The following is a 13283-nucleotide window of genomic DNA, read 5'->3' as shown; positions in this document are numbered from 1 at the left end:
TCCCAGGCATGCTGGCATGTCCATCCGTCCTTGCAACTGTGATTAGTCATAATGTGGTTTTAGAGGGGATCAGATGAAAAAGCTCACACCCCAAGGAGTAGAGCCTTATCGGCTTCCTGCCGTGCTTCCCTAGTGACACAAAGACACTGTGGAAGGCTCTGGCTGAGAACCCAGCCTCCAGTGGCAAACTCTTGCGAGCCTTCATAGACAAACTGGAGAATGAGTTAGAAGATGACCTCCCGGGGACAGAGGCGATCTCTGTGAGTTGGACAACCTGCCACCCGCCCGGGATGCCACCCCACTCCATCCCACCTGGCATTGGGTGATGTAGCATTAATCGTACTTCTTCCCCTCTCATACCGCGGTTTTAAATCAATTCCAGTTTATATTGGACAAATATGGCAGTGATTTTGTCTGCAGCTGATCATGTTCAGAAGGAAATTTCTCATCAGCCCAAAGAAAATCTGTGTCTCTGTATTTCCAAATTAGTCTTCAAGATATCCACTTGTTATTGAAAGACCCCAATACTGGTGCCCCCTGGAGTTTGGAGTCACCCCACATGGTAGCCCTGAGAGAGAAACACAGCAGGAGTTAAGAAGTTTCCAGACAAATAAACCCTCCCTTTTCTATGTGCTTTTACCGCAAGTGTGGTCAACCTGGAAAGCGATCCTTTGTAGAGAAAACAAACTGGAAGATCAGCCCTGCCTGACCACAGGGTCCTTTCTCCCCTCAGGTGGCCTGTGCAATTTGTGAAGTGGTGTCGACAGGCACCCCTGTCGCAGGCCTGTACCCAAAGCTGTTCGCCCTTTTCCTGAAGCTGGTCAGCTGCACACTGGGCCAGAAGATGCCCACGTCGACCCTAAACCGCCGCCGGCGGGTGGTGCAGCAAGGGGAGCGGCAGCAGACCGCAGACCCCTGCAGGTAAACAGCCAGGCGGAGAGGGACTTCCAGAGCAGTCCTGACCCGACTCCAGAAGGGGCTGGCATGGCCTCAACTACCCGTGAAGGAACAAGGCCCCTCCATCCTCGAGCCTCGTAGCTCTTCTTCCCTGGGTACCCAGCATAGTTGCCCAGAACGGTCATACAACGAATAAGCAGTTATGTCCTCTTCCCTAGAGGGCCCAATCCACTTCCTTTGTTTTCTTTCATTGAGACCTTTCAAGGAAAGTTGGAATTCTGTGATTTTCAAGGCCACCAAGGAAAGAATATAAAATAAAAATAAATACCACATTTCCTCAAATCTAAGACTTCTCCAGTTGAAGGAAGCAACATTATTTCGTGTAACACTGAGAAAGGAAAAAAAAAAGAGTCCCAATTAAGTCATGAATCAGTGCTTTCTTATACCATTAAATTTGCATTTTATATTGATCCAAAAAGCTCTTTGAGGATTAGTAGGTATAGTTATCCTTTATCACACTGCTCTGCTTTCCTGTTTTTTTGCATTAACTTTTTGTTCCGATGTCAAATCAACCTTTTTTTTTTTTTTTTTTTGCGGTACACGGGCCCCTCACTGTTGTGGCCTCTCCCATAGCAGAGCACAGGCTCCGGACGCGCAGGCTCAGCGGCCATGGCTCACGGGCCCAGCCGCTCCACGGCATGTGGGATCTTCCCGGACCGGGGCACGAACCCGTGTCCCCTGCGTCGGCAAGCAGACTCTGAACTACTGAGCCACCAGGGAAGCCCCCAAATCAACCTTTTTAAAGACATTTTAAATAGCAGTTAGGCTCAGCGCACGTAGTTCCAATAGTACATGTAACTTTACTAAAATGCCCACAGCTCAAAGAGCCATACCTAAATCCATGCATGTACACGCATTGTATACACAGGCAATAGCAACTGCATCACAACTACTGTCTGGCCAACAATTGCAACGCACTATCCATCGCGAGATGCATCCTGATTTCCAAGGTGCTGTTTTGTTTTAGAATCAGTGAAACAACCTCCATTCATCCAGGAGTGAGCGAGCATTGCAGGGAACATTTTTTAAAAAAAGAAACACAATGTGCTGTATTTATTCTGTAGAATACAGTGTTTACGAGTGACCAGATCCACACATATCAATATAGAGCCCCAAGACATAATAAGTGAAAATACAGAATACAGACAGCTTGATGATATTTATTAAGGACTTGGGGATTCACAATTCCTTGCATGGTACTGACTGACTTTTGTGGTGCCAACTGTCTCCTTCAGGCTCTCGACTACAACTCTGAAGTGTGTGCAGGCCCAGGCCACGAAAGAAGGGCTGGCCAGAGAATCTGACGACGGGGACAACATGTGGACCCTCCTCAGCAGTCCCAGCAGGCACCACATAGGAGTCTGTGCACTGGCCAGGTAATGTGCAGATACTCCAGAACTGGATACGAAGGAAAACACTGAAGACAAAGTAAAAATGCAACGCAGGCAACTTTACTGACAGCAATTGATTCAGTAAGGACTTATAGAGTCCAGGAGAAAAAAACAGGGAAGAAAGAGCAAAGGGGTTGGGAAGAGACAGCAGGATCAGCCCCAAACTCACCAACCCCGCAGAAAATAGTGATACAATGAACACTTTTAGGCAAACTACACTTCAGTCGGGCACTTGGATAGGCTATTATAAAGTTAAGCCTTGGTGCTCTTTCCTTTTTAACATTCCTTTTTGGATCATTTAGTTTCCTGATAGAGAAACAGAACTAAAGTGTCTTCCACTGTTTCGAAAGAAAAAAGCCTCTGCTACAGTGGGAGCCTTGGTTTTCTAGGAGCATGGCAGCGTGGCAACACAGACTCATTCCGGACATCACGGAACAATTCTTCCCATCCCTGACCTCCTCCTCGGAGAACTACCGGATAACGGGCGCAGCTTCCTTCTCTGAGGCAAGGGAGCACAGCCATCCCAGCAGGCTCGTTGGGACTCAGTGGGGTATTTCTCTCAGGAGTTCAGTGGGAATTTGAGCCACGGAAGAGGGACCGTCTCTGGGATCTTTGGCAATGGAGAGATCCAGCTATTGCCGGAGACACAGTACCTGAGCAGAGAGAGGGAGAAAGAGAGGAAAAAGAACCCAGCCTCATCCTCTTCCTGCCCTGTGGTCTGCAGACATCAACTCCCAAGACAGAGAAGGGTAGAGAATCAACCTGGAAGGGACAAAACAAAATGCAACCAACAAATATATTATGGTCCTTTCAAACTCTGGGATAAAGGCTGACCCAGCCAATGCAGAGAAGGAAATTGTCAGTAACTCCTGTTTTCCCTGCTCCATGTTTCCATTTAGATTAGAAATACCTTCTTAACTAGGTATTTTGGTTCTCATCACCACATAACCTTGACCTGTGGGGTGCTCACTTCTAGAGCTTAGTTCCTGCCAGACATTTGAATTCACCCGAGGGCTCCCTCCTCTGCCCCACAAGCAGCTGGGGCCCTACTCTTTAATCATAGCTATAATGCCTTTGGAACTCTCCTGAAGGGCGGCCCTTACCTGAACTAAAGGGGAGGAGTGTGTCACTTTCAGCTCATGAAGGAGCCAATCCTTTGGAAGCACGGGAACATACGGGATGTGCTGATCTTGATGGTTCAGAGTGCCTGGGGCTCCAACGCCATTCTGAGGCAAATGGCCATCCGAGGGCTCGGTAATAGCGCTTCTGGAGCCCCTCACAAGGTAAAAGGAGTTTGGGGGGGCTCGCAAAATAGTTCATCTAAGTAGAGTTTTAAAATAATTATTTACTAACCCACACCCTGTGGTTGCATAGAAATTAAGTGAAAATCCAAATAAGTCGCTGAAGTGGTGGCTCTTGGGTTGAAGGACATGTGACCCTAAAAGAATGTCAATCCCCTTATCTGGGGTCTCCTACCCTATTCCAGATACACACAGAACAATTTTCGAGATTAAGAGACCTTATTTCAAAATAGTAAAGAAGCACAAGCAGATAAAGTTAGAATCTATCGTCAGAGGCCTCTATCACCTGGCCCGCACCGAGGTCGTCTGTGAAAGCTTGAAGGCTCTAAAAAAGATCCTGGAGCTGCTCACAGACCGAGATGTAAGCTTCTACTTCAAAGAAATAGTGCTGCAAACAAGAACCTTTTCTGAAGACGTAAGTGAGCCTGTTCAGGAATCTTCCCTCCCCAGAAGTGAGTGCAGGTAGTGCTTATAGCAGAAAAAGGTTCAGGTAGTGCTTGTAGCAGACCAGTTTGGTGTCCATTTGCATGCCTTGGCCTGCCCTAGAAATCACCTGCCCCAGAGGTCACCTGCCCCAGAAGTCACCTGTTCAATTCCTGTGCAGCCTGTTGGCTTCCTGTGTGTCTGCCTGAGGGTATTCTCTGGCCCAGGAATCATGATTGGTTTGAGCAAGGTGGGCCGGATGTGTTGGGAAAGGACCCTCAAACAACAAGAAAAGAGAGTTTGTAGATAAACTCCCTGGCTTCCTCACCCCTCAGAAGGATGGTGCTCCACTTGCCCATAGGGGTACCACACTCACTAATGTTCCCTTTCGTAGCTCTCCTCTCTTGCCTATCATGCTTCCTGGGCCCACCTCCCAGATAAGTGACTTACACCTAAATCCCCATCTCAAAGTCTGCTGTTGGGATGAACCGGTTTGCAGGGTACAAATGGAGACACAGGTGTAGAGAACAAACGTATGGACACCAAGGCGGGAAACAGGGGGTCGGGGGGATGAACTGGGAGATTGGGATGGACATATATACACTAATATGTATAAAATAGAGAACTAATAAGCTGCTGTATAAAAAATAAAGTTCAAAAATTCAAAAAAAGGAAAAAGAAAGTCTGCTGTTGGGGGTACACAGCTTATGACAGTACTCCCTACAGGGCTAGATGTTATTGACTCCAACACTACCTTTTCCACGTGCAAGATTTCAAAGACTCAAAATGCTCGCGCAGTTGATTTCATCCAGGAGTCAGTATACTGCCCCATGGCTCACTGGCCAAATTCGACCTGGAGCATCTTTTTGTAAATGAAGTGTTATTGGAACACAGCCATGCTCATTGGTTACATATTATCTATGGCAGCTTTCACACTTCGTCCCGCAGAGCTGATTAGTTGTTACAGAAACCGTGTGGCCCGCAAAGTCTAAATTATTCACTGTTTGGCCTTTTACGGAAAAAATTTGTCAACCCCTGACGTGGTTTATAGCCCTCATTTAAAAAAAAGATCAGTCGGGCTTCCCTGGTGGCGCAGTGGTTGAGAGTCCGCCTGCCGATGCAGAGGACACGGGTTCGTGCCCCGGTCCGGGAAGATCCCACATGCCGTGGAGCGGCTGGGCCTGTGAGCCATGGCCGCTGAGCCTGCGTGTCCGGAGCCTGTGCTCCACAACGGGAGAGGCCACAACAGTGAGAGGCCCACGTACCGCAAAAAAAGATCAGTCAACAACAATCCTAGGCAAAGGAAGGTCATTTTTCTTTACACCTTCTGGGAAACCAGATTTTATTATTTCGTTTTGGTTTATTCACTGACATCAATGTAAAAAATCTATTTCATATCTAACTTAAATCTATTTTTTGTGATCTAAACCTGCCTGCTCCTGTTATGTGGTCAGAGGAGATGGAAATTTCTGGCTGCCTCCTCCAATGCATGCTTCTTAAACATTAAGGCTTTATTAAATTACCTATTCATCTGATAGTCTCCAGACTGAAAAGTCCTTATTTCCTTCATTATTTACCATAAACCTAATTTTTCAGCTCCTTAAATATTTTATAAGCCAGTGACTGTGTTGTATCCCTAAATGAGACCTGAGAAGTATTAAATAGAATCTAAAGAAAAATTGCCTCTCAAATCCAATCTTTTCCTATTTATTCACTCCAAATTTTTTTAATCTTGCCCTTTCTTCCTGACTCTTTAGCAATTTATTAACTACACCAACCTCCAGACTGCAGTCTGCAACACTCGCCCTCAGTCAAACGTCCTCCAGCATTGTATTTTTCAGTTTCTCTTGTTTGTGTACTAGCCTAAACCTGGCCTTTGAGAGCAGCGTTCTGCTGGTTTCCAACTATTTTCTCCAGTGTACCAATATTTACTTTTTTTTTTTTTCGCGGTACGCGGGCCTGTCACTGTTGTGGCCTCTCCCATTGCGGAGCAATGGCTCCGGACGCGCAGGCTCAGCGGCCATGGCTCACAGGGCGCAGCCGCTCCGCGGCATGTGGGATCTTCCCGGACCGGGGCATGAACCCGTGTCCACTGCATCGGCAGGCAGACTCTCAACCACTGCGCCACCAGGGAAGCCCCAATATTTACTTTTAATTCTCATCTTGTCCCCAAAAATACTGGGCTCTCACTCAATTTAGTATCTTCTGTAAAATAATGAAGATGTTCTTTTTTTCATTACACAAATAATTGATGACCATCTTTAACAACAAAGGGTTAAAGTCAGCCCTACAGAGCCCCATCTGTTAGGTTTCCCTGGACTGTTGCTGATCCAATGATAGTAACTCTCTTGGATCTGAGCCTCCAATAATCACAAGTCAATCTACAAGTTTTGTGGTCAAGAGAATATTTCTCAGTCGTAATGCATAAGAAAAAAAAGAACAACTAAAGTCTATCTGGTTGTTAGGTTAGACCTTTCGCATTCCTAATAGGTATCAATTTCATCACATTTGCATAAACGTAAAGTTTGACAAAAATTGAGTCTTAGTCATGACATGCTATTTACAGTCCTATAACGCTCTCTTTCTGCAAATATATTCAACTATGATACTTTGCCCCTATATTTTTCTGTAGATTAAGCATACAATTCTGTAATCTCTAAATTTTCTCTTTCTTCTCTTCAATATTTAAGTACTTTGTTGAAAATCTAAAAATATGGCTACACTTTGAAAAAGTGGTAGAACAGAAAATATTGGCTGCTGTCCCATGCTCTAGGACCTGTTCACTGCTATTTCCCACGCTGGCACCTGAGTAAAACTTTAATATCTCTCCCAGAACCCAAAACACTTTACCCCTTCTCTTTTCTGTTTTTTCATCATCCCAATTGGTTGATTCTCCCTTGACCTATCATTAGGTCTTTGATTTTAGAAAATTCAGAGGACTCTTTTTAAGTAAATACCTCTCTACCTTTTAGATACTTTGTTACTGGTTTGCTTTCTTTTTCTAAAAAGAGATCTTTAAAATATATACCTTGACCTTACTCCTAGTACATTTAAAGAACAGTTCTACTTACACTTCCCTTCTATGAGGTCACATCTCATGTTATTCAATTAACTTTTCTAGCCTTTTCCTAACAAGCCATCTTTATTCTTTTATGGAAGATCTTTGTTAACTTCCTTTTTCATGGCATTTTTGTGTATGTGCCCACTTCTCACACATTTTATTTTGCCATCGAAATAAACTCCTCTATCTTCTCCCCCTCATATTCATAGGAGTGCTTTTTTATTGGCCCTTGTTTGTTGCTAATCTGAATAATATTCTGGGGAATTCCCTGGTGGTCCAGTGGTTAGGGCTCTGCGCTTCCACTGCAGTGGGCATGGGTTCGATCCCTGGTCAGAGAACTAAGATCCTGCATGCCGCGAGGCTCAGCCAAAAAAATTTTTTTTAATTTTTTAAATAAATAAATAATATTCTGCTACTCAGAATGGCTTTTCCTCTCATCCCTCTGCCTTTCTATGGGTATTTGAAACTAGTTTTCTAGATACCCCCCCAAAAAAAGAATACTTCCAGAAAATTCACCAGAACTCTGAACCATATCAACAAAGTGTCTGAGATAATAGAAGGCCATCTTTCTCCACCACCTTACCCTTTGGCTCTAAAAAGCATCGCCATACTCTGGTTCCTCTTCAGATCACATACATCCTTCATCTTTTACTAAAAAGCACTGCCCACCCTCCTGGACAACAAGCAAGGCAGTTCCATGACTTCACATACAAGAGTAGGGCTAAGCACTTGTTTGTTTATCTGCTCTCTCTCTCTCAGACACAGGGCCCACATTTCTGAGCTTCCTGGAATCCCTTTGGAAAGTATTTGGGATCTTGGAGAAGAGTCCTAGGCCTTGGGCAATTTAGATCAGAGGCCCCATAACTCCAGGCTAATGACGCAATCAGGCTAATTTGTACAAAGCACAGAACAAACAAGCGCCCTCCCCGGCCTTGTGCTGCCAGCACTCCCTGTTTATTACTCCTGTGGTCACATTTCCCCACTAGCTCGTCAGAGTCAGAAACCAAGTCTCCAGCTCTAAATTCATGTCGTGTGGGAAGAGAGCTGCTGGGAAATGAAAGGCATTCTTGGGACACCCAGGGGCTATGCCAAAGGTGCGCCAGGGCTCCAGCCTGCCTCTACGGAAGTGGGAAAGGGCGGGTAAGGTAGGGGTACCAGCTGGGAATGGCCTGTGTGGAGGACTCACCCACAACACGTATCTGTCAGCACAGGAGCAGGATGATGTGAGGCTGACTGCCGTCCTCTTATTTGAGAATCTGGCATCCCTAACAGGAAGAAGGTGGAAGATTTTTTTTGCTGAAGAAATAAAAAAGAGCATGATTTCGTTCCTTCTCCACCTCTGGGATTCCAATCCCAGGATTAGAACTGTAAGCGGCCCTTGTATAGACACCTGCACCTCCTCCTCTCCCCATGGCCGAGAGGGTGCCGGGAAGCCCGGTCTAGCTGGACCGGAAGCCAGGTCTGAAGGCACCACTCGCAAATGAACCTGAAAACCAATTTTCCCATCCCGGGTGCTTTTTTGCCATCACTTCCCGAGTTTGCGCTTCCATCTTTGAAACTGGGAAGGTGGCAGCACTGACTGTAAAGCCCTCACATCACTGACTTTTACTGCTCCTTTCCCAACACACAACCAGTCAGTGTGTCTTCCCATCTGGAAGGGGAGCCAACATTATGGACTGTGTTGCAGGAAACTGTTCTTCAGGCTTGCCGTGATGTCCTGATCATCTGCATTCCTTTTCTGGGCCTCCAGGAACTCTATGGGGTATTAGACCATCTCCTTGATGGTCAGGATCTACCAAGGGCCAGGGATTTCTACAGGCAATTCTGTGTGAAGCTGGTGAGTGTGCAGTAGGTGCTGCTTCCAAAAAAATGCAGGCCAAGAGTCCAGGCAAGTCCCAGAAGGCAAAGAGCATAGCAAGGAATCCCAGCCAGAGCCAGAACCATCTGGGAAGGACAGCAGTGATTCTGGGTATCCTGTCACATCACCTTCTGCTCTGTCCCCAAGTCCCAACTGGGATCTGTTCTCGATTCCTGAAACTCATCTGTTGATTAGCCCTATAAGCCCCAGTGCCACCCTGATTAAATTTAGAATGAACTAGCCATAACACACCTTCCAACAGAACAATTAATGGCTGTATGCGTGCTCACTCCTTTAGATGTGAGCACACATCTAAAGGGCCTATAGGATGCTGAATTTCGTAAAGTGTCGCTTCTCAGTTGCCCTCTTTTCTTTTTTAATTTTATTGAAGTATACAGCTATACTTTACACTATTGTGTTAATTTCTGCTGTAGAGCAAAGTGACTCAATTTTACATGTATATATTCTCTTCATATTCTTTTCTATTATGATTTATCACAGGATATTGAATACAGTTCCCTGTGCTATACAGTAGGACCTCGTTGTTTATCCATCCTATATTTAAGAGTTTGCATCAGCTACCCCAAATTTCCAGTCCTTCCCTCCCCTCCCCCCTCCCCCTTTCAGTGGCCCTCTTTGTAACACACATCTCTTCCAGGCAAAGAAAAACCAAGAAATCCTGTGGATCCTCCACACACACTCATTCACCTTCTTCAGCAGCAGCTAGGAGCTGATCAGGAGCATGGCCACCAAACTCACAGGTGAGGGCACGTCCACACTCTCCACTCACACAGGTCTGCTCTCTGCCATCCAGTTTTGCTTTCCTGGAAGCTACCCCAGCGTGAATGCCGATATGACTGGGAAGACCAAAAAAAAAAAAAAGAAAAAGAAAAACAGGAAAGCCAGAAAGAATTCATTTTACATCTTACAACATCTTCCCTCAAAAGAACCTGTTCTCTTTGCAGACTTGCAGTAACAGCTTCTGAATTGCCAACACTCACTTTCTTTCCATCAGACCATTCTCCCTACTGGGTCCTTCGTGCTTCTTCTGGTTCCAAGTCATTGCTCCTTCTTTTCCCCAAGTCTTTGATCCAAGCCTGCTGCCCCTGCCTAAGTGTTTTCCTTTGCATCATCCCTTAATATAAACCACAGTCAACCTTCTAAGCTCAGTTCGAGCTGAGAGCTTTAGCAGCAATGTGATACTAGTGGAAAGTTTGTGGGCGTGGAGACCAGCGGACCTTGGCTCTGCTGTGTGATTCTGGACAAGTCACTTAATTTCTCTGTGCTGCCTCTCTGTCTGATCTATAAAATAAAAGAGGAAAGTCCAGCGGACCTTGGCTCTGCTGTGTGATTCTGGACAAGTCACTTAATTTCTCTGTGCTGCCTCTCTGTCTGATCTATAAAATAAAAGAGGAAAGTAAGTGAATCTCTGAGGATCCTTCTATTAGGAAATTCTAAGTCTTATCATGAAACCCATTCCAACTAATCCAGCCCCCAGCAAATAGGCCCACTTGGTTGGCCACATTTAAGATTGAGTTAAAACCTAAGGACTCTTACTGGATCATGTAGAGGATCCCCCTAACTACACTGTAACTTTTTGGAAGACAGGGACCATAGCTTATTCACGTTTGAAACCCTGACAACTGGCGCCCCCTGGAGGACACGGTGTGAGTTTTCCCAAATACATGGTGGGTGAGTGACCACTTCCAGACATGGCACTCAAGACCCCATAGACATCACCCTCACATCATCCTGGGGGTGCAAAGGGAGTCTATAGCTTGTGCATTCACTAGCTAGATCACTTAACTTCTTACCAGGTGCAGTGTGCCCCGACCTGCTTTCCGTGGCCTGTTCCTCTACAGTGAAATCAGTAACCTTCTCTCCTGTTGATTTTAGATGCCATTGTTCTCAATTTGACCTACCAATATGTGGAGTGAATAGACAGAGAACAGCTGACCACACGCGAGTACCAGCCCTAGCTTCTGCCCAGAGCACTGTTACATTCTTAGAGAAAGAGAAACTATGCTGCTCCAAGTCCCATGCCAGCCGTAAAATCGTAGTGTAAAATCGCAGTGCACCCCATTATCAAGCGTCTCTGACGCTCCCTAGATACTGGAATTTCTCCAGAGTATAAGGTGACCCCCAGCTCCATCCCACTGCAGGCATCATTCCCAACAGACTTCGATTTTCCAATTGTTTATAAACCTACTGCTCACAAGGTCAGGATCTTCTCTTCCCTTATCTCAGTGTTAAAATAAATGCTCAATTTGTGGATCCAAATCCTACCTCTTAGGGTAAAACGTGAGCATGGGGGCCTGAGCCCCACCCAGCACTGACCCTAAGCGGGAGCCTTCCTGTGCTGCACAGCTTGGGCCTTGGCTTTCTTCATTCACTGGACATTGCTATTCTCTCCATTTCAGGGCTCCAAGCACTTCGAAAAGACCCCTGCATGAGTGTCCAGAGAGCAGCCGAAGCTGCCTTGCAGACCCTCTTGAGAAGGTGCAGAGAGATGAGCAACCATCCGTAAACCATCAGGAAATAAACCGCTAGGCCTTTTCTATAACTGACTCTTGTCTTCATCCTCATAACTCACAAACTTGCAACATCTTGAGGAAAGAGACGGCACCTAGTGTGGGGATGTTGAAGTGGTGGCATCTTCCTTACCCTCCAGGCTCTCCCTGGTGGCTTCTGTTAGCAAAAACCACGCCCACCAATTCACTTGAGGAATAACTTGTGATTTGAGCGGTGACAGCCCCATGGCTTTGTATAGGACAGCCCTCTATCTTGGGAAGCTTACATCCCAGCAGATAATGACAGAACATGAAACAATTCTGCCGCCATTAAGAGGAGAACCACTGCCATTTCCCACACGGAGCCCTTTTGTCTCATATCTTTGCCAGCTTTGGCTTATTACTCACACTCTTTTCTCTCTAAAGAACAGTCTTACGACAAACTTTAACCTGTCTGTTCTTAAGTTGTAATTTACGTGTCGAGACTGTGCCAGGTACTTTTCTACAAAAGCCCCTTTCTGACATTCTATTAAATGTCATAGTTTCCTTTCCATTTTTATCCTAGAACATTGATCCCTTTGAACTGTGTGTATGCGGGTGCGCATGTGTTAACCTTCGTAGCATCTGAATAATAACTCTTCACTCTTTTTTCACAATGCACACCTGAAAGGTTACATACAGGCAATCATGTACAGACAAAGAAGTTTCTAACACAGAGCCTGGGACTCATTTAACATCACCGCTTTCAGGATCATACATGAGCAACATTATTTTTTTGCTATTATTTTTATCTTATTGACATTTAAATTTCAAACACTGAACTCAAGTATATGCTGGCCCTTTGTTCAGATTTTTGAAATAAAGATAAATGGACAGACAGCTTTAAGGGTGCAATGTATTTAACATTGCATGTTAAATAATTAGAGAAAATCTAAGGGGTGGCATAACTATATACCTTTATACATTTAGTAGCACAAGTATAGGGACAAGCCATGCAATTGGAGGAAAAGACCTGTTCAGGACTGAACAGAGAGGTCCTTGGCTGCTGACAGAATCCCCCCTTAACTTCAGACTTGAGAAAAACCAGGAGTCTGTCAGTATACAAAAACCACTGAATTCAGGACAAACAGTAACAGGATATTAAGGAATTGGCTCTAGCCAGTTGGGAGTGGAGGCCAGTCTGAAGTAAGCAGGGTTGGCTGGAGGCTGGAAATGTTGCAGCTCAAGTCGAGGATCTGTAGATTAGAACAGCAGTCTAGAGACAGAATGGTTAGTGCATTCTTCAAAGATCCCCAGTTTTCCAAACAAGTTCTAGGATGCTTTACTCAAACAGCGGCAACTTATTAAACTGATGTTCCTCTGTATAAATCCCTATTACCTATATTCTAACCCCTTCATCCCCAAGCTCTTTGGAAAAGCATCTTTTCTTTCTACAAAACATTTTAAGAACCAAAGGAATCTTTTAGGTCAGAGATTTTAGGCCAGAGTCCCATTTATTCATTCACTTAACAAATATTTGTTGACTGCCTATAATCTACAAAGCACTGTTATAGCCACTGGGGCTACAATCGTTGAGGAGAAAAATTCTACCCTCATGGAGCTTATACTCTATGACATCTGTGTAGAAATTCCTCCTGATGGTTACGTACCCCCCTCCCACAGTGAACAGAAATGCCTTGTGCAATCAATACAACAGTTCGGAAGTAACAGTGTAACTTCCAAGCCAAGGTCATAAATCGTATTGCACTCTCTTGAATCACTCACTCTTGGGGAAGCCAGCTG

At 45.2% G+C, this 13283-nt stretch overlaps 1 protein-coding gene across 1 annotated transcript in view; it reads left to right on the top strand.

Moving 5' to 3' along the window:
* The window catches only part of MROH2B (maestro heat like repeat family member 2B), a 60991-nt gene extending 49473 nt beyond the window's left edge, over window positions 1-11518 (top strand). Inside the window, 11 exon segments of the mRNA XM_030881953.2 lie at window positions 134-260; window positions 734-921; window positions 2193-2333; window positions 2738-2852; window positions 3485-3640; window positions 3891-4064; window positions 8345-8500; window positions 8836-8970; window positions 9650-9752; window positions 10888-10953; window positions 11412-11518. Coding sequence (XP_030737813.2) covers window positions 134-260; window positions 734-921; window positions 2193-2333; window positions 2738-2852; window positions 3485-3640; window positions 3891-4064; window positions 8345-8500; window positions 8836-8970; window positions 9650-9752; window positions 10888-10953; window positions 11412-11518 — 1468 coding nt within the window.
* The last annotated feature ends 1765 nt before the right edge of the window (window positions 11519-13283 follow it).

This window comes from Globicephala melas, chromosome 3 (genome assembly GCF_963455315.2).
Source record: "Globicephala melas chromosome 3, mGloMel1.2, whole genome shotgun sequence".
NCBI classification, from domain to species: domain Eukaryota; kingdom Metazoa; phylum Chordata; class Mammalia; order Artiodactyla; family Delphinidae; genus Globicephala; species Globicephala melas.
Note: the sequence above shows the minus strand (reverse complement) of the source record. Positions and strands in the feature narration are given on the sequence as shown.